The sequence below is a fragment of the Maylandia zebra genome, linkage group LG18 (assembly GCF_041146795.1).
Source record: "Maylandia zebra isolate NMK-2024a linkage group LG18, Mzebra_GT3a, whole genome shotgun sequence".
Taxonomy (NCBI): domain Eukaryota; kingdom Metazoa; phylum Chordata; class Actinopteri; order Cichliformes; family Cichlidae; genus Maylandia; species Maylandia zebra.
The window spans coordinates 10,570,645-10,592,635 of record NC_135184.1 but is presented as its reverse complement, the minus strand read 5'-3'; the positions used below and the strand labels follow the sequence as shown (position 1 = coordinate 10,592,635).

The 21,991-nt window shown below is 41.3% G+C and overlaps 1 protein-coding gene across 5 annotated transcripts in view; it reads right to left on the bottom strand.

The window, feature by feature from the left end:
- The window catches only part of mtcl1 (microtubule crosslinking factor 1), an 86,447-nt gene extending 64,539 nt beyond the window's left edge, over positions 1-21,908 (bottom strand). For 3 of the 5 annotated variants that reach the window (XM_014413468.4, XM_004555261.4, XM_004555262.4), the window contains exons 1-3: positions 20,529-21,908; positions 15,594-15,818; positions 14,728-14,886 (exon numbers count right to left, since the gene is read on the bottom strand). In XM_014413468.4, coding sequence (XP_014268954.3) covers positions 14,728-14,886; positions 15,594-15,818; positions 20,529-21,362 — 1,218 coding nt within the window. In that variant the 5' untranslated portion in view covers positions 21,363-21,908. The remainder of the gene's footprint in view (positions 1-14,727; positions 14,887-15,593; positions 15,819-20,528) is intronic. The other 2 variants (XM_004555259.4, XM_004555260.4) reach the window with 1 other exon arrangement.
- Between the last annotated feature and the right edge of the window lie 83 nt (positions 21,909-21,991).

Below are 21,991 nucleotides of genomic sequence, written 5' to 3'. Positions count from 1 at the left end.
CCTGAGGGATCTGGAAGGTTCATACTGGGTCAGGAGGTCACTGATGTATTTTGGTCCTAAACCATTCAGAGCTTTATAGACCAGCATCAGAACTTTAAAGTCTATCCTCTGACGGACAGGCAGCCAGTGTAAAGACCTCAGAGCTGGACTGATGTGGTCCACTTTTTTGGTCTTAGTGAGGACTCGAGCAGCAGAGTTCTGAATGAGCTGTAGTTGTCTGACTGATTTTTTAGGTAGACCTGTAAAGATGCTGTTACAGTAATCAAGCCTACTAAAGATGAATGCATGGACTAGTTTTTCCAGGTCCTGTTGAGACATCAGATCTTTTATCCTTGAAATATTCTTGAGGTGATAGTAAGCTGATTTTGTTATTGTCTTAATGTGTTTTTCTAAGTTTAGGTCTGCATCCATCACTACACCCAAATTTCTCGCCTGGTTTGTGGTTTTTAGGTGTATAGATTGAAGTTCTCTGGTGACCTGTAATCGTTTTTCTTTGGCGCCAAAGACTATTACCTCAGTTTTGTTTTTGTTTAGCTGGAGAAAATTGTGGCACAACCAGTCATTAGTTTCCTCAATGCATTTACCAAGAGCCTGTACAGGGCCTCGGTCTCCTGGTGACATTGTGATATATATTTGTGTGTCATCTGCATAGCTATGATAGTTTATTTTGACAGTGAGAAGGAAAAACTCCCTTTTAACAGGAAGAAACCTCCGGCAGAACCAGGCTCAGGGAGGGGCGGGGCCATCTGCCACGACCACGTGTGAGAGAAGGACGGCAGGATAAAAGACATGCTGTGGCTTTTGGCTAATGCACAGAGACAGATATTTACACTCACATTCACACCAACAGCTACTTTAGAACCACCACTTAAACCATCCCCATACATCTCTTTGGACTGTGAGAGGAAACCATAGAGAAGCCCGTACAGACACGGGGAGAACATGCAAAGAAGGCCCCAGTCCAGATTCGAACCCACAACTTTCTTGCTGTGAGGTCTTACTGCCGAAGTCTACAAAAGCTTGAGGACAACAGCAGCAATCCCACAAATATTAGATGACTGTTTGTTTGAGATCACCTGTGAATCAAAGAAAAATGAATGGACACCCTTGTACCCCTTTATAACAAAGCCCGCGGTGAAGTCATGAGACTGTACAGGGCAGCTCCCAGGTGGGAATGTGTGTAACTTAAAATGAGCTGCAGGACAGTGCTTTAAAAAGCCTGCAGACACAGCAAAACTCTTCCCTAGAGACAAGTGAAAAATACACAATACACCTGAAAGGCATTGGCGCTGCATACTACTGCTCTGTCTGGAGGTCATCCAGTGCACATCCAGCCTAAAAAGCCTGAACTCCCAAACATCCCAGAGTCTAAGTGAAGCTACTGTATGGATACATATATAAAATAATAATTTAAAGCGTCACTAGGAGTCAACCCACTAACAGCTATTAGTGACACTGTGGCTCAGACAGGCCAGGAGGAGGGAAGAGCTGCCATGTCAGCTGCCTCCAAACTCTTCAGCAGGTCCAGCGAGTATTCTGGGAAAGCAGACTGGCTGCGTGCCAGTGCTGTGCAGTGTGCAGTACAAAGAAAGCGAGCCATGTGGAGAAGGCAAGGGAGGCGAATGTCGCTCTGCACTCATCAAGATATACAGAGAAGACGGATAAGATCAGCGAGTTACACTCAACCGGAGGCGACCCCGCCCTCGGGCAAATTAATGCTGACAAATCAGAAATGGAAAGAGATACTACATTTCCCATGCTGTTCCTGCCAGAACAAATTTCTCCAGCACAGACATGCAGAACACAAAGATCCTCTCTTATTTTTTTGTGCAACCCATCTTGAACCAGTTGGTGCAGCTGAGATTAAGAATTCATCTTTGAAGGGAGGATAAGGGATAAAGCTGGTGATATTTTACCTTCATATGTATTTGGCAGATGCTTTTGTCCAAAGCAGCGCACAGATGAATCTCTGTTATTATCAACAAATATGATGAAAAGACCAAAAACTCAAACAAATGTAGCCCGTTGCAGTATTTCTCATAGCTGACCCACTTCAGCACCATTCATTACATTGATTCCAAACCTTTGCTTCAATTTGGCATGTAAATCTCCTTTACTTGAGTCAAAAGTGATTATACGCGTGACCTAGACGGATGCCGCTCAAAATTACATTCCCACTCCCACGCAAGCCGAACAGAGAGGGGGATTCCTTTGATCGAATATATAAAAAGAAGAAAAAGTAGGAAGTCTTCACTTGTCTGAATATCATTAGTGGGTGTTTTATGTTGATAAATTAACAAACTGGGTCATTGTTGTCTTTCTTAATGGAAAACAGAGAAAAACAGAAAGTTGTACTGACATAAAAAAATACATCAAAACTCTTGAAAAGTAAAGAACTACTCTGGAGATCACTCACAACTTCCCAACTCTAGCATCTCAGAACTGAAGTCATCCACGACCTGCTCACTTGTGCAGTTTACTCATGTGTACATGCATACAGCATACATTTAGTGGGAACAGAATCTCTGAGTCATCCCTTTCCACTACATGGTCCACCAATGTAGTGAAATGGTGCCAGATGGTCTAGTCTGAGTATTTTAGAAACTGCTGATCTACTGTGATTTTCCACACAACCAGCTCTAAGGTTTGTAGAGAATGGTCCAAAAAAAAAAAAGAGAAATATCCAACGAGCGGCAGCTCTCTGACTAAAAATGCCTTGTTGACATCAGAGGTCTGAAGAGAATGGTTGGATTGCTTCAATGTGACAGGAAGACAGTAACTCAAATAAACACTCATTACAGCCAAGGTATGCAGAAGAACATCTTCAGACTGGCTGCCACTCCTGTCAACCAGAAACAGGAAACTGAAGCTACAATTCATACAGGCTCATCAAAGACTGGAAACACATTGCCTGGTCTGATGAGTCACAATTTCTTCTCCAACATTCAGATGGTAGGGTCAGAACTGAACAACAAGAGCATAAAACCAACCACTCAGGCTGGGGATATAGTGGGGTGAGGGACATTTTCTTGGCACATTTTTTGCCCAATTCTGCACCAACTGTGTGAGGCTATTGTGTCAACATGAACCAAAATCTCTGAGGGAGATGAGGATTACGTTTACTTCATCGTGAGAGGTAGCTCTAACACACTTGGACACAACTTCAAGGTTGACTTATGTAGATACCTACTAATAACTACTAACTCATTGAATATAATGTACAGCTACAACTCGTGTACTGGTTTTGTTTATGGCCATCCTCCTTAGTGAGGTCACAGTTTGAGGAAACATCATAGAAACAAGGAACTGGTTTTTCCTCTTTGTTAAAAGTCCAAACATTCAGGCTTGCTTTGTTTTTCCACAATGCCACCAGTGTCTTGCTGATCATCACACCAGTTCATGCTGCATTCCTAATGGGTTGGTTACAATGGTGGAAGTAGGTCACAGTAATCTCCATAAACAGATATCTGCCTATGAATATGTAGAACCTGCAGGCAAAGGTTTTCTGGTGTCATTATGCAGTCAGCTTGAGTTCTGCTGACCAAACACATTTAAGCAACCTTTGATTGTGTGCAGGTAAACACTCTGTGTAAAGAGCAAGGAGAGACTGGGGGAGTATTTGCTGAAATGCAATCTTGAAAACATTGACTATTTAGCATAGAAAAAAAGTTGTGCCCAAAACTGAGTATTTGGAAACAACTATCACTGAATACAACAGGAAGTCATTGCTCAGACACGCATCAGCTCTATCAGGAGCCCTGAAAAATTGCTCCTTGTCTTCAGAGACTTTGCCAGCAGACTAGTCAATGGGTTTCCAAACTTAGGCTATAGCAGCAGTGATATTGTGTGATGGACATTTAAACTTTGTTCCAGTTACAGCTGTCCTGTAAAATCAACCAACCAAGCCAAGCCAATTCATCAGCCAATATTAGAGTATTGGAGACATATTGGTATTGGGATATATGTCTAACGTTAAGTCTCAAAAACCAGTAAAAACAAAAAATCTTTTAAATTGGCATTTTAAAAGATCAGTCGATATATAATTTCCTGTTACTAAAAATCCCTTTCTTTGAGATTTGGTGCAATCAAAAGATCAGATACTTCCCTCAAATCTTACTCCAATGCAACAGTGCAAAAAGAAATAAGCCCATTTAGACTTTGGTGCATCTGATTGTTTCTGTAAACAGACTTCTCAAGATAGCTTCCAGGCCCAATTAAGCCCTTATCAGCGGCTTATTATCCTTTAGCCCATGATTATCATGTAGTTAGGAACGGCAGCCTCTTCTCACATCATCTGCAATTCATAATTAGCAGGAACCAAGTTATTTTTCAAGACTCTGACTCCTCGTTCTGTTACCATCAAGCATGTGTCTATGGTAACAAAGCAAGGATAAATAAAAACCTTACAACCCCATGATCATAAACTTGTGTCTGTTTATCTGGAGCTTTCCCTCAGGCATCAGCCATGTCTCCTCTGCTCACTAATAGGAACCATACACACAGCATACAACAGAGCACTATTATAATCTATGGAAGGAGCCTGAATGAGCGCACAGTTGGAGGGGGGTGTAGGTTAGGGGGGGATGAGGGTCAAAACGATGCGTACGAGTGTCCAGCTGGCTGATAATGAGGTCGGCCTCACCCCCGCGCCACTTTTCCACCACCCAGCACTTCACTGTGCCCTAGTGTGCATCAAAAGGTTCACAAAAGGTTGGTAATAAGAAGGAGGGGCTTTCGCCTCTGCACACATGGGAGCTTCGTGGCCAGAAAATGTTAGGAGGGGAACCAATAAAGGAGCAAAGTGAGAGGTGAAATACTGAACTATTATGAAATCCCAGCAGACTACCAAGCTGCCACAGGACGTTGTACAAGATAACGAAGTCTGAGCTCAGGTGGCGGCCAAGGAGTGCAGTAATCTACAGAGTTGTTACCCGGACTTGTTATTAGCCCAGATGATGGCTTAAGTCGGGGGGTAGTGTTTGTTTGTGTCATGTCACAGCTCCTGAAGTGGAGCTTTTAACTGATTCTTCTGGGATGACCGCCTTCCTCCCTCAGCTGGGCTGGAGCTTTGCCTTTTCTCAGTTTCCTTAGAGGGGGTCTAAGGCATTGATACGCTTATTTAATTAAAGGTTAACCAGTGTTTGATTTCTAAACACTGTAGTTTACACTCATAACCTGTAACATTTTGCAACTCCAGGGCTGTATTTTAAAACCAACCACGTGAGCCAGCTAATTCATCAGCCAATATTAGGTTATTGGAGATATATTGGTAATTGGGGTATATGTCTAACTTTAAGTCTCACAAAACTAATGTTATCCATGTTATCTAAGCATCAACACAGTACAAACTCCCTAAAATTGGTATTTTAAAGTTCACTTAAAATTAAAAGCCTAGCGGTCAGTATATCCGTTCCTATCACTATAAACATCTATGTCTGAATCACACTTAATTAAGCATAAAAAGAATGGCTCTATCTCAGATGGTTGTTCACAGGCAATGTGCATTATCATGTGAACTGCTGATAGCTTAAAGAGCAGTTTGAAGCTTCAAAAAAAACAAAAAAAAAACAACTTCATCTAGTACTGAATATCACAGCATGACATGGAAACGACAGGCTTGCAGTAGCTCTCTAGAAACTACAATACCTCGACCTTCGTTATGTGTTGGTATAGTCAAACGGTGATGATGTTCTTCTCCAGGTCATCATTAGTGCAGCGAAATTCAAGGCCAGCAAAGGAGGGCGAGGAAGCTACACTAAAACCCCCTAGGTACTTAACAAAGACGGGAATGGAAGCAAATAGAAGAGGTAATTAAAGGAGGGATAAGTCACCAAGATTTCACAGCTTTCTGATTTAGTCTCCCTCAGTCTTAACAAGCTATGCAGCAGGTCTCTGTCCATATCACCGAAGTCATTATTTGCTTATGACTGTTTGCGTGCAACATATAACCTCGGAGAGGAAGCAGTGACAGCCTCTGTTTTCTTTCCCAGTCTCATAGTTTCTTCTGTAACAAGCACTGTGGATTAAAGCACAAACAGATCTATAGGCTCCCACAGTTCTCAGACACATGCAGCCCCATCTACTTCAAGTGAGAGACCACACAGTCCCCCCCAGACTAATACATTGCCTGAAATAGATCACTTTAAATATGATAGAGAACTCACTTGGATACTGCAAGCTTGACCAGGCACAGCTCTTTATTTTCTCAGGAAGGTTATACACTCCTGGACTGTAAAAACATAAACAGCTTTGTGATTCTATTGGAGTCCATCTTGATGAAAAATGTGTACATCAAAATGTGCATCGAACTCTTTTTGGAAAGAAACAAGCTATTCTATTTATGAAAGTAGCCGTATATTTTCTGTGCATATGCAATATCCTGAGTTGCATTTTTAATATTCATAGTGCCATATTTTTTTAAAAAAACACTAAGCCTTTCATGTAGAATAATTAAGATTTTGCAGGGAGTGATGAGCACACAGAATAATCAGGAACCTTAAATGATCATGTTAGTTATAAAACTCCTAGCTTTACTGTTCTGGTCACTTTCAGTGCTCTCAGCTGTGGCAGGCAGCTGTTTTCTGTGAAAAACACTATGAAAGACTCACTGTATAAAGTACATATTGAAGCATTTATCAACTAGATATTTCAGCCAGGTATTTCCCCAAGGAGTTTACAGAGACCTGGACAAGTTAAAAGATGTGTTATTATTGAACTTATATTCATCCAGTGCCAGAAATAGGACTCCTAATGAGTGATAATGCTTCTCTGGCTTTACTGGAAATGTTAAAAGCCAACACATTCTTCGAAATGTTACATGTTATATAACAACAAGGAAAATAAGGAAAACATTTTTTTGGATATGATTGCATCTCTATGTGCCTTTGTACTCATTCTGGAAACAGATTCTAGTTAAAGGCCAGAACAGAGCTTAATGTCTTGCACAAGAGTCGTGCTAAATAATATACTCGTCTTTTCCCTGACAGTAGACGTGTTCTTCTGCAACAGGAGGGCTGCACAATCCTCCCATAAGTCACTTTAGTCTCTTGTAGTTTACATTTATGTTGATGCAGCCTTGTCTCGCCCTGTTGCTGCTGTCGGTGAGGACATGGTGACAGCGCTCTGTGACTCAGGCGATCTCTGACCGCTGCCTCATCAAATGAACTTTTTTAGACTACAGCGAAGCTCACTGACACCACAAAGTCCCTGTAGCCTGATCTATAAACATGGCTACAAGCAGCTTTTGACAGTAGGACTGCAGGTGTGCACGGAACATGTAACTGGGCTTATTTTTGGAGTAAAAGAAATGGAAACTGGCCAGCACAGAGTTGCTGTAAGCATCCTGATAAGATGTAACACTGGGCCACCATAGATCATCTCCTTGTAATGCCTTATGGCAAGAGTTCCTGCTTCATCAGGATCACTCTATATGCCTTTTTCTGCTCTCAAGCTCAAACATCTGGAAACTTTTAGACCTAGTAAGAATATTAGCTCTTCTCCATATAACTTTAAGCTGCATTAGCTCATTGTTTTGGTCACTACGCACCAGAAGAAATTTACCCATTTGCTCTTCCAGACAACAGAGCTGTTAGAAAACGGCAGATGGGTGTCAAGGGATAATTTTTCATTTATACATGAAATAGGCTTGTGATACACTACAGTTGTATTTATTGTTTTATTCAGGCTGTGGGTGGGAGAATTGTTTGCAGAATCAAAACAAAGTTAAAACGTTCTCACATGATCCTTACAGGATTACAAGAGTCAAACTTAGTACGAAAATGTCTGAATTTAGTTACCAGTGACCCACTTTGCATTACACGTAGTCAATATATATTATTTGTTATTGTGAAAATATGGATTACTGGAGCCTTAACAGGATTATCGCCTTATCTTTTTTTTTTTTTTTGAGCAAAAATCTTTATAGTCTGGAAGCATCCAAAACAATTCAGCAGGATAATGTAAATCAGAACTGACATCGTCTCTCTTCATACCCTCAGGCGAGGCCAGAACAGTTTTTTCTGACTATATTTCACTCAAGGCGATGGCCCCCAACATACTAGTGGGAGCTCTATTTTCCTGATGGCTTGTCTGTTCCTTGTGTTTGGAGGAGAGGTGAGCAACACAATGAATCAGCCTGAGTTACAGCCTGCCAAGCTGCTGTCAAACACCCTAAATATAACTGCTAATACCATTTGTTACAGTGAAGAAGAAAAGCATCCATGATACCAACCTTGGATTTCTCCTGCTTTCAGATCTGGGTTAAGCTGAACAAAATACTGTGAGACAATGAGGTGATGTTTTCAGGACACCAGCTTTATTTGCATTTTCAGATGTTTTGTTATATTTAAACTGTATTAAACCACTGCACCTGTATCTCAGCCACGTTTCTGTTGCACATCTTTAGAAAATAGTTTCTGTTGCACCACTGCTCTGTCTTGTTTTCATTTCTTTTTTCCCCCTTGTATAGTTAATTTACTTAATCATCTCGCAGCACATTAAATATTCATTCTCCAAAAACACCCAACTGGGCCAGGGTTAACCTATCAGCTCAAAGCACAGATGCAAGATTAGCTTTGCCTTTATAGAGATTTTTCCCCATTTTCAACTATAAACATCAAATGATGGCACCCAAAAAAGGTGGAAACATCTGAATTTTCAACCAGCCATGGCTAGTTGCCAGGTAGCTTCCATAAATACAGATTTAATTTTATAGACATTACGAAAAACTCAGGATACATTTAGTTTAATTTCATCATCAAATATCAACTGTTTTAGATAAAGTATTTTACCAGCTTTGATGCCTGTAAGAGCACTTTAAATGCAAATCAGATGTGAACTACATGCCAAGGCTCACGATTTCTGAAGACTGCACTTAGGATGGCGACAAATATGTTTTTGAATTTCTTTCAAATGCCCCTTCATGTGTCTGAAGACATTTAAAGACACACTTTCATGCTGGAACGGCGAATGCTTCGGGATGTTATCTGATTATAAAACGACGGCTTGGATACGACTGCAAATTGAAACGTTTGAGCAACACGACGGCGTGCATGAAAAATAAATAAATAAATAGAAAAGGAGAAATTCCATCTTGCAAGGGTTTTAACTTCAAAGGCCAAATGCCTCAGAGTTGTAACGCATGACTCCAGGGTTTCATGCACTTGTCGATTTTCCATTACTTGCTTTGGGTCTCCGATAGCTTGCCTATAGGGTAACAATATTGTCTCCTCTAAAATGATTTACCACTCCACAGTTTAGGCATTCATGATACACATTACTGTTGTAAAATAAAAAGCTATGTGTCAAGCACAGCCTTGATTTCAGACGTGCGTTTATGGTGTTATTCTAATGCCGTTCTCATTAAATCGGAGCTGAAGATGTGGTTTCCACCTGAAAACAGCAGAAATGTGCAAGTAATGGCGTCCTCCTCTCAATCACGTCTACGAAGAATTTCTGCACATTGAGCAAACTGCACAGTGGCTGCGCGATGATAAGCTTTATATGGATGTGTGTCACTGCAGCAAATTTTGAGTCCCTACGCTGCTCCTCTCCTCACGCCTGTTCTCCTTCCTATTGGTGGAGTCAGACACAAGATACTAACTAGGTCAATGAGATTCCTTTACACTCCTCCAACAGGGGAACCACAGCAGAGGAGAGGAGAGGGGGAAGATGTGAAAGAGAGAGGTGTGGAGAAGCAAGGAGAACAGAAGGATCAGGAGATGCTTCTTCAAAGCCAACACTTTTTCCGCCAAGGAAGGGGGGGGAACGATGCAGCAGCTCTGACATGAAACAAATGTCTGTGGTGACTCTCGCTCAGATACTGTTGATGTGACTTATTAAGAATGCAGGCATTTCCCTCTGAAATCTTTGTAGTGGGGAAAACACAGCAACAAAACAACTGAAAGGTTGGAACTTCTCTTGTAGACACCTTCAGTCTTTATTTTTGGTTCTGCATAAGTGAACCCAGTTATTGTGGCTCTTTCATAGTTAAAAACCAGCAGAGTTGTGTTGCATTTAGTTAGTAGTTAAACTGATAATGCACATCAAATCAGTTCATCATTTGCAAATTTTTGATTCGTCTCCACTGCAACCTGCACATGAAACAAGGCAATAAAAGGAAAAACACACCATCGCTTTGCAAAGATTAAACAAACCCCCCAAAAACACACAAAACAGAAGCTTGCTAATGAGCACAGGTGATGACTCTATGCATCCACAAGCACTTGAAGCAAATCAGCCTTTGGAATACAACCCTTATCGAACAGATTGCATCGTGTAAACAATTTCACTCGAATACATTCTGCGTGCACATGCTCTTCATTTTAATGTATATTTCAGGTGACATACCCTTTTCCACTTCCCAAAAATGGCAGCTTTCAATCTCAAATGATCCTCAGCAGATGTTTTTCTTTATTTATTTAATAATCAATTAGACTGAAAAAAAAAAACCCATTATGCACTACATACTGTACATTAATGCCACTGTTTTGCACATGTCTCAACCAACTCTGTATATTTTTTATATATTTTATTTTATTGTTTAATCTATTTAATTTGTAAAATATGTATACACACACACATATATAGAAAAACATATTAGTATACACATCCAGTAATGCATATACTATTATATATTGTACATATATTTATTAGTCTCAGATTTAGCCATTCTTATATTTTGCTTGTTTTACGTTATTGTATTTTTGCACAACTCTGTTGCTTGTGAAGCTCGCACACAGGAATTTCACTCACATGTACTGTACCAGTGTACCTGCACATGTGATGTGACAATAAAAAGTGATTTGATTTGATTTGAAAAGAAAGTGGCCAGTGTGAAATTAATTTGGGCTGTCTGACAGACCAGAAAGGCTTTCTTGAAACATCACATCAGGGTCTGGGATCAAGTGATTAGAGATTCTTAGTTCCAGATATATTCTCTTTTTTAGGGCTTCGCTATGACTCGATTAAATCAAAATGAATATAGTAGGACCCACTAATAGTGCCTTTATTTGGTCACCTTCCTTTTTAGATATGTCCTCCACTCAAATTCATTAAGAAGATGAATAATCCACAGATACTGCTGTGAACGGCTTTTATTAGAACTCCTTCAGCAGAACAAACGCTACAAAATCACACTTAAATGCTCTCTGCCTACTCCAAAAGAAGCCTCATCTTACCAGCATAACCCTCAATGAGACTTTATTGATCACTGCTTTCATGACATCTGATGTCAAGTTAATGCTTCAATATGAAAATATCTGACGTGCAACATACCTGGGAGTCACTGAGGGGGAAACCACCGCACAAAGGATTATCCTTTGGCCTAATGAAAGATGAGTTTATCACAGCGAAGCAGGAACTGCAGATAAATCACCTGATGCTCGTGTTCTGCGTGTTGGCATTTCATTAGTTCCAGTTCATTACACACATCAGTGGGCCTTTCTTCAAATGTCAGAATGAAAAATCTCCCAACTGATCACAGTTTGCCTTCGTGCTGACCAGCAACGAGACCATAATTTAAAGTGAAGAAGATCCCGTCAGGCAGCTCTGCTAAACTGTTTGATATCAGGGCCGAAAGCTGTTGTTATAGCGCACGCACACGTGGCCTATGGCCGTCTGCTTACAGCCATCCCATACCTCTCTGTCTTTTTCTCCCTCGCTCTCCCCTCCCATCTGAGCGTACGGAAAAACGCCAGGCTGTTTTATAACAGCCCTTCTTGTTGGATTAATCCATGCTGGGGTGCCAATCTCTGGGCCAGCGTCACATTGTGCAGCCTCCAATAGCCAAGAACAGGCGCAGGGACATGAGGACTTGGGTTTTAAAGGGCAGAGATGCACAAACTGTTGGAGATTAGCCGACCTTTAGCAATGCAGTGAAAAAATTCAAACTGATTTTTTTTTCATAATACTTTTTCAAAACAAATTGAGGATTAATGTGTATAAATATAACATATGAGGTTTGTAGCACGGCTCTTTAGATCGCCTTGTATAAAAGCCAAATTCAGGTACAGAGACAAAGATGTTTACTCTCAGATTACACAATACATCTCAGTATCTTTTACGCAAGCACAAAAACTTTAATTAAAGTAGATCAATTAATATAAAATGCGATTTGATTTTGTAGGTCCCACAAAAAATGGTAGTTGTTAGTCTCGACTGGTTGGTTTGTTTGTACTATTGTGTAACTTTGGTGTTTTAGGATCAGTGCAGCAACTCCTGCTTTCATAAATACTTGTATGGTTACTAAAAGATGCTTAATGTAACAGATCAATGTATTGATAGAAACGGTAAAGGGACCGGTACTTATATAACATTCACACAGACTCACACACCAATGGACACATCAGAGGCAACTTGCGGTTCACTATCTTTACCAAGGATACTTAAATACACAGGCTGGAGGAGGCAGGGATCCAACCAATGCTCTTTGGATTAGCCATCTCTGCTCTTATTTAAAGTAAATTTTATGTGTATAAAATTTTTAATCTAATTCTTTATTTCTGAAGAGTTCTTTTGAATAGATGGTTATAATGAACTTGAGCTGAACTGGGGGTTTTTTGATCGACAGTATGATTTTATTTGAGAAGCCCACGTTAAGGTGCTTTGTTCATGCAGTGGTGCTCGTCTGCATTTAAAGTGTATGTTAGCATTCAACACTAGTGATAAAGGAGCTGAAAAGATATCCTAAGAAAAGTAATGGGGCTGACTCATACAAACTAGAACAAAACTCAAAGCAGTGCTGGATTATGTGCTTCCCTTTTCTTCTGTAAATTGCGTCACGGTACACCTGAGTCATGGTTTACGAGGTGTAATTAAATTTGAAAAGGAAATGAAGTACTCCTCAATCCAGTTGAGCTGCATTCTTATCAGTAAGTGTGTTGCTCCTTTCCTGTCTATGACTGATGTTATCTCTGTGACTGAGCAGCTCTGAGAGCAAAGGGCAGTTTCTTAGATTCAGTTGCTGAAGCTGATCGCCAAATAAATTGCGTGTAAACACTCTAATAATTTCCTGAAATGGTTATCCTGAATTTTAAAGCAATCAAAAGACTTTATGCGAGCCCACGGAAAAAGAAATGTGGACCAACTCTGAACACATTTGGGGGTGCTGTATTATAAAAGAGCCAGAGACTGTTTATGTTTTTCTGGGACAAAGCTCGGAGGAAAACACAAAAAAATCATTTGGAGCAGCCGCTGTCTCAGCCTTTCTACTTACTACTCCCTCCACTCCTCCTCTTTGAACAAGACAGTCTGTGTCATCTTATGCTCATAAATGTATGCATCGTCCCACCACCACCGAGCTGCATAAAACTGCACCGAGCCACAGTTACAGAGTTACACAGCACGCCCCGCATTACAGATATCTGAAAAATGTCAAAAGAACAATGTGCAGCTTCCTCACACTGCACTCTCGCTCTTTCCCAATAACTTTCTTTTAAAAGGTTATCAGGATTACAGCAACAAGAGTTGCGTTGACTGCATTAGCACATCCATAGTAGACATGAATTCTGCCTCTCAGTCAGTTCCTGATAAGCTGTCTTTGAAAACAGCGATGTTGCGAGCACTGACAGTTAAGGTCAGAAACATCTTTAGAATATAGATTCTGAACCAGTGGTAGACCTTTCCGAAGGGTACGCAGAAGCATGCAAAGTCTCACGGAGACAATGTGGCATGAGCTTAAAATCAAAGCATCTTCAGCAGCGCACATAACGACAGGAAACGAGTAACAGTGTCATCCTGCTGCCAAAAGAAAGCCACATCTCCAGACTGACCGGTCTGGTATTAGCCTAGTTTTTTCTTTGTTGGCAGATGGCATGTTACCTCCCGTTGTCAGAATCGATTAGTCTAAGCAACTGAAGCTGAGCAGCACTGAGAATAGCTTCTGCTCATCTCGTTACCTGTGAGACGGCCTTACTTCACAGATGCAGTAAACAGTGATATTGAAGTATAACAAAAGCCTAAATTATACTGATACAGCAGCAAAAACACAAAATTAAAATATTTAAAGAACATGGGTAAATTGGGAGTGTGGGTACACTGCAGTTAAAGTGGGAGTGTACTTCCTAGCACCTAAAGAAGCATGACTTTCCATGATTCAGATTCACCACTAAACTAGAAAAATAGAGCTCAGACATTACTTGGAATTTCCTCTCTGACTTCGTAGCTATCACATACCTTCAGTTTAGTTAGTCTGAAGCTCATAACATCTAGAACAAAATGTTATGTACTGCTTCTTGGGATGTAGCCATTCATTATGTGCCAAACCGTGTAGTGGGAAATGCCATCGAGGTCAAAATGTCTAAACTAAGAGAAGCACGAGAAGCAAGACATCTGGTTTTGACGAGCTCTTTCATTGTTTATTGTTATGAATGTTGGCTAAAAGAAGTTGCTGAACCTCTTTCCTAACGCACATTTATGGGGAACAACTTGTTCACACACCTGAGCTGTGAGTGGGAGGGGTTTTTTGGCCTTATTTTTGAATAATACAGTGAAAGTAACGTGTTCACACATCCTGATGCGAGTGTTTGAGAAAAGATGCTGCACTTAAAGGCAAAATTTGACTGCAGTGACCCTCCTGCTGATCAGGTCAGTGATCACCATTCATCGGAAACATGGTCACATTAACCAAAATTCCTCCTTGTTTATATGTGGAAATCCATATTTACAGGCTGTTCATTTACAGCAAAGCCACAAACTAAACTCTCAACTACTGCATTGTTATTCTCTGACCTCTTTGGTCCTCTCCAGCTCGTTGGCCAGTGCCTGTTTGGCGATCTCCACCTCGATGATCTTTTGTCTGAGCAGCTCGTTCTCGTCCTCAGCTCTGCTGCGTTTGTCCTCCACGATCTCCAGCTCGTTGTGCAAACGTACCGATACATCTTTGGCCACCTAAGGTCACACGGTCCCAAAAGGTTCAAACATAATGCACGTGTTAATATGTTGATTAAGGTACTCCTCTACTGACTTACATCCTAACACATCCACACACGTTTTATTATATAATTTGCTGCCCTATAGGAAAAACTTTCTTTATCATTACTACTATTAAACTGACAGATTAGTTGATAATGACAATGATTATTAGTTTCTCTCTTAAATCAATCTTGTGACACTATCAGTCATTGAACTATTTCAGTTTCCACTTGGACTTCTTGGACTTAAATCTCACCCTCTAGGGAGGTGCAGGTCCACTGTGAAAATAATGAAGGGAAGCTAAGCTAAGGTATATGGGGTTTTTTGGTAAAGCAAACACTGACCTTTAAGTAAAATTAAATGTTGTGCTTTTTTATTGCTATTGATTGATTAAAAATATAGAGCTTGAGGATTGAACTTTTTTTTCAGTTTCCCAAATTTTAAAATGCCAGAAAAAGAAAGACTGGCTTAGAGTCATAATGTTGCCACACTGAAAAGATGCTGTGAATAAACTTACAGCTCAGATTATTAATTATCCTAAAGATAAAAATCCTTCTTCATAACTTTGGCGTTATGTGTGAACACATGCAATACTTTGGCATGACAAAATGTCAGTGTAAAAGTGTTGAGTGATGACAGGTGTTACTGCGGTCACTGACAAATACACAGACAAGCTCGCAGACCTTCAGATCCTGCTCCAGACTACGCAGCAGCTCTCCGTCCACGTGTCCGGTCTGAGCAACCCGTAGGCTCTTCTGCTCTGCCTTTCGCAGGCGGTATTGCAGGATTCGGCAGTTTTTATTAGAGCGGTCCAGTTCCCTCCGCAGCTCCTGTACCTGGTAAACCTCCTCCTCCAGATAGCTGTCGCGCACCTCCTCCATCTCAGCCCGCAGCTCGTCCACTTCATCCTGAGAAAGACGGAAAACAGAGGCCGACTATGTTAATAATGCACATTAATAATACTGATATGATTTGAGTGTTCATTTAGAGTAGAAAAGCAGAAAAACGCTATATGAATACCGATCCATTCACCATTTACCAGATGCTTGCTTTTACTGAATTAAAATGCCAAAAAGCACCAAAAATCACTTTGAAAGAAAAAAAATAGCCTTGCTGTTTCTTTCCAGAAATTATAATCTGGTTACTTAAGAGAAAAAAACAAAAACAAAAATGCCTCTCATGGTTTGTTATGGGACTGGCATGGTGGTTTGGTGGCTAGCACCAACACCTCACAGCAAGAAGGTCCTGAGTTAGGATCCAGCTCAGGCCAGCTGGGGCTTCTTGTGTGGAGCATGCATGTTCTCCCTGGGTACTCCCACTTCCTCCCACAATCCAAAGACATGCATGGTGATTCTAAATTGGCCATGCATGTGAATGTTTGTTTGTCTCTATGCGTACAGGCTGGTGATGTATCCAGGGTGTAGCCCGTCTCACACCCTGTGACAGCTGGAACAGGCTCCAGCACAACTGCAATGCTGAATTGGAAAGTTAGACGTACTCCTGAGTTTCTAAAAAAAAAAAAAAAATTCTGACAGACAAAATAATCTGTTTCAGATGTTCTACAGTTATATCGATGTTTTTATTGGTGAAAACGTTTTTGCAGATAATTCCAATTCCTCAAAAATCCTCTTACACTGATTCCAAATTGTATCCATTATTTTCTTAATCACTTATCCTATTCAGGGTCGGAGTGGAGCTATCCCACCTGTGATGGGGCTCCTGGACAGATTGTCATTGTATTGCAAGACTAACACATCAAGACAGACAACGATTTGCACTCATATTCACAAATACGACCACTTTAGAATAACTAATTAGCTGAACCTAGCATGCATGTCTTTGGGAAGAAGCTGGAGAGAGCCCACACAGGCAGAGTGAGAACATACAAAGTCCTCACCTAAAAGATGTGTATGGACCCAGGATTTCCATGATGCAAGGAACACAATAACTTCCAGTTTAGCATGCATGTGAGCAGCCTGCTGTAAAGACCCAGCTTGACTCTGCATGACTGTCTGATCAGCTGTGATGCTGCTCTGCTACATGTGCTGCAGACAGTGCCAAGAAAACCAGTTAGAGCGACTCCAGCAGACAAACAATATGATCAAACCCTTTCGAAACCAACCTAAAACTCTTTTCCTGCATCATTTTGTTAAACCAGTACCAGACAACATGCACGCCAATAGGAGTACATCTGCGATACAGCAATAAATACATAAATCTGGCACAAGTTATGACGCTGAAATGTAAAACTACAGATCTAAGCTCCTCTACATTATATAACACACATTAAACCTGCAATATGCTGACAGTATTGTATTATCCAGAGGAGGGACTAGCGTTTAAGATTTATCCTACACAGTGGCAAACAGAAGACTATGGGGGATTATTTTTTTAATCGTCTCAAAATATTGTGTTTTTGTTGACTATAAATTAACCACCAACATGTAAGAAAATTGCAAAATATTCAGCCTCAGATGAGCAAGAAAATACTATTAAATTTCAAAGCATACTTTAAGCTAGATTTTAATAATAAGTCATTTTTCCCTCAGACGGCATCTCAGAACAAAATAAGAGATTTCATCTTCTTGGACTTAAAAAAAAAAAAAAAAAAAAGTTCAGACAAGACAGCTGAAATATCCAATTAGAAAATAGTCACAGAAAATAGTTTGGTTTATTTTTCTGTTGACCAGAGTCTCGGAGTAATAAAAACGTAAGTGGAACACTTGACAAAACCATCAATGAAAACGGAAATTGTTGGTTCTTCTCATTACTCTAAAAAAGATGACGTTTTACAGCTACACGTATTTTAGTCCTAAACTATCAATTTTAAATGGTGTGTGATACAAAAATATAAGAAAGGCGATACAGTCTGCGGTAATATACGGTGGTAGATTACACTAATACTTTTATATGATTACATGAGTTCCAGTAATGCAGGTACTATTAGGGCTGATGATGTAACATTACTAGTTGGTTCTAAGCATCTTATCTTCGGATTGGATGCACTCATATTCTCCAGCTCCTATCAACGTAACATCGCAGTCTGGAAAAAGGGAGATTTATCTGCAGTACTGAGGCACTACTGAGGTTTGTTTGGTGACCACTGAGTTTGCCTCCCATCTCGACGAATCAGTTTGTTCTGTAGATTTCCCCCGAGACGTTTCATCCTAGGACTTAAGCGCCACTAGATGAAAAGACAATTGGACGGAGAAAAAAGAGAGGGAGGGGATGAGTATGTCAATTAATGAAAACTAAATCTATCCTCATTTGGATTGGAAAAGCACACAGTCCATTGTTATACGAGGAGGGCCCCGGAGGAAGCAGCTAATGACCTCGTACGGGGTCGAGCCAATCGATGGCCAGGTTAAAAGAGTCAGAGGCAAGGCAACATCCTGGGAGCATGTGTATAATCGCTGATGTTTATGAAGGGTGTGCATGCTGGGTCACCGGCACTACTTCTTCCTCTCTTGGAAGGGTGGATATTTTGAATTACCAGCTGCTTTAAGAAAGCTGGAGATGTTTGTTTGAACTTGTATTCACGATCAGTGAAGACCTGGAACAGATGATTTTACGTATCAGTTTACCTGACAGTTATTTTATTTGTAATTGATTTATTGTTCAATCCAGAAAGCTGGAGACATATTTAAACATTGACTACCATCATTTTTAGCATGCTTTGTCAAATCAGTAATCCAGAACACTAATGTTATCGATTTACATAAAGGTTAACATGAAGCGAAATAGATGGAAAATTTTATGATCATTAATGAATATATAATTTCATTCTATAAGTTTTAAAAAGCCAGTGGAACTAAAACAATAAGACAACCAATTGATTGACAGACCAAACAAACAGCAACAACACTGATTTTTCATGATCTTAAAGTTGAAATTTTAGTACATTTTTAAAGTAAAATAACTATATTTTTATACTATATAAAAAGGTACATTTTATATGCTTATAAACATTTGAAATACTTATGGATGGGGCTGAAAGTAATTTTGATAGACTAATAACAGACCAAACAAGTAATCTTTCCAGAAGTGTCAGTCAGATAATTAAATAATAATAATAAGATAATCTGTAAAAGGTTCCAGCTATTCTTCTTCTCAAACAGATATATTTTATAATTAACTTTGAATTTATTTTTATTTTTTTAAAAAGCTCATAAAAAGGTTTTAAAAAACATTTTTTTTAATCTTGTCAACTTTCCAAAATCAAATAATATTGAACGGGGTAGAAAAACAGCAAACCGCCACATTTATGCTTGAAAAACAACAATCAGATCGCTCGCTGATTAATTTGCTCTTAATTAACAATTAATCACTGCAGCTCTAATTAAAAAAACAAAACTCTTTTGTCTTTTGGTAGTAATGTAATGTTGTCATGTATATAAATACCGTATAAACAGACAGATTTTTATCAAATATCGCTCCCCTATATCTCCCCTGTCTCCCTTCACCCCAATCAAAACTGCCAAACCATCAGAAATAATAAATTCCCAAGAAAAATAAATATGTTGAACATTTTTTCCATGAGGATAAGATGCAGCAGAGATGAGGGCTCCCATACATTTTTGGGCCATGGGGGCTGGGGCGTGGTAAAGGACCTCAGAGACCCAGCTGGCAGGCTGACAGCCAAGCAGGAGGGTGTTTGAACCCTGCACACATGGGACATCTGACTGTTATCAAGTCCTGTGGGATAAAGCCATTACAGCGGGAGCCAGTAAAGCTGATTAACTCTCTTGTGTCTCCACCGAGCCAGAGAGAGACGCAGACATGCGTGATCAACTTTGAAATAATACTCTCATCAGTAACATGCAAATAAACATTGAATTAAAAAAAAAAAAGGCTGCAAGAGTGTATGCCGCATTAACTGTTTGCCTCCCCCTCCCCAAATTATGTGGATAACCTACTTAAGGGGGGGGGGGGATTCTGCGTATAATCAGGTCCACTGAAGCTGCAAACAAAGCATTATATACGTACACCCTCTTAAAAACAGAGGTTTCTGAGATCTAACTCTTGGTTAGATCCGCAGACACATGCATTCGTTTGTCATCCACTTATGTTCTGAACACAACTCCAAAAAGTTAAGAAATAGCAGAAATAAGATCTGCACCGCATCTGATTACAGTGTGTTCGCATCATTACGCGCACACACAGATGTACTTATGTATGCCCCAAATGCAACAGAGTGGAAAATGGATGTTGAGACTTTCTGTCAAAACAGACTTTGGTGATTTGACAGCAACAATATGAAACACCTAAATTTTAAAGGGCATACTAGGATAAAAACCACTATCAATGTAATCCTATTGATAAAGGTCAAACCAGCAGGGAATCCCGGGAAGGTTAAAAAAATACGAGTGATGACATGATGAATGGAGAGCGGGGATTTCGTGGGGATGACAGCTGTGCATCATGGGGAAATGTCTTAGGATTGTAATTATGCTTCCAATTAGTGAGCAGGTGGAAGTTCAAGGACACTTAAAAAGAACCCATAGATGTCCTGTGACGGGACCGATTTTGATTGGATAGCTGCTCTGGATGGAATGTGGAAAAATGCACACACAAAAACAGTGATTTTTCTGTAACTTGTTGAAATCAGGCTGTCATACCTTGAGGTAGTCGTTTTCCGATCTCAAGTCCTCAATTTCCCGTTGCAGGTCCTCCTCGGTTGCTTGCTTGGTGCTTGGCAGTTTGGATTGTGCGCTTGCGGAGGGTTTCTCCTGCTTGTGTTTCTCTCCGTGCGAGCCCGGAGCGAGCTGAGCCTGAGACTTGCTTCCCTTGGCGGCGGAAGCCTCGGTTGTGCGCGGCGGGGCAGCAGCTGTGGATGCGGTAGCTTCTGCTCCCAGCTGATCCCGGTCACTGGAGCCGGTACCAGACTCGGCGTCGCTACTAGCGGCTGGTGCCAGCCTCTGCTCATCCGATAGCGGCTCGGACGGGCAGTCTGACAGGTCTGAACTGCTGTCGGTCTGGCTGACTCGGCCGAGAGGCGCTCCGGTCGGTACCCGGATCGGGGATCCATGGCTGAGAGGGCCCGGAGAACCGGAGGCTAGTTTTCCCTTCTTGCCTTTGGCGAAGATCGGACTGCTGGTGCAGTCCGGCTTGATGCTGGCGGGTTTGGGCTCAGCTGCGGCATGCTGTGGCACCTTGGTGGGTTTTTTCGCGACGGCAGACTTGGTGTTACTTTTTGCCGTGGCTGCTTTCTCCTTGGCTCCGGCCGGGGTGCGTCTGGAGCTGCGGTTCAGGTGGGCTAAGGGCACTGTGGCAGACTGCTGCTGCTTGCTTAGTTTGGGGGATTTCGGTACGATGGCAGGTGGTTTGGCACCGCGGGTGTGCACGTCTTTGAGGAAAGGTCTGGCCGGTGAAGGCGCTCGGTTCAGTCGCTTCTTCTCCAACTGGTGGTTCTGCGGTTTGGTGTCGCTGCCAGAGCCATTGGAGCTCTCCATTATACACCGACACCGGCAGCAGAAGGCTGATGACGGAAACGATCAATCCACAGCGCCGCGGAAAATCTCTGACATGTGAAAGCAGAATAACAGCCAGGTTTCTCTACCTTCTTCTTCTCCGTCGTCGGGTTGGAGATGCGCATCCTGCGCTGCGCTGGGTGCTTGTATGATTACTCCATCCTGAGCGTGTTCACCAGGGTGTCATTGTAGTCCCCTTTGGAGGAAACGCTGCAATAAACAGGGATTACTGGGACGGATGGGATGACAGACAGGTTGCATCTGCAGACAGGCTTGTAAGACTCAAGTTGGAAAGAAAGGATTAAGTCGGAGTCACACACGCCTCTTCTCTTCTTACACACTCCGGGTTTCCACTCCTCTTTTCCACCGGGCTCGGTATGTTAGACCCCAGTGTCTCTCACCCCTTCTCACTCCTTCCAATCTGACATCAAAAATCTGCAATCGCTGCGGCGAGGCACGACGCCCGTGATTTTCTCCTGGGCGCATGCGCCGCTGCTGCTGCTTCACAAGCACCCAAGCACACCCCTTGTTTTCTCCGGGACCAGGCGGGACCAGGTCTGACACGCTCTGGTGCGCATGTCCTAATGGCACGCACACTATTGGCTATTGAA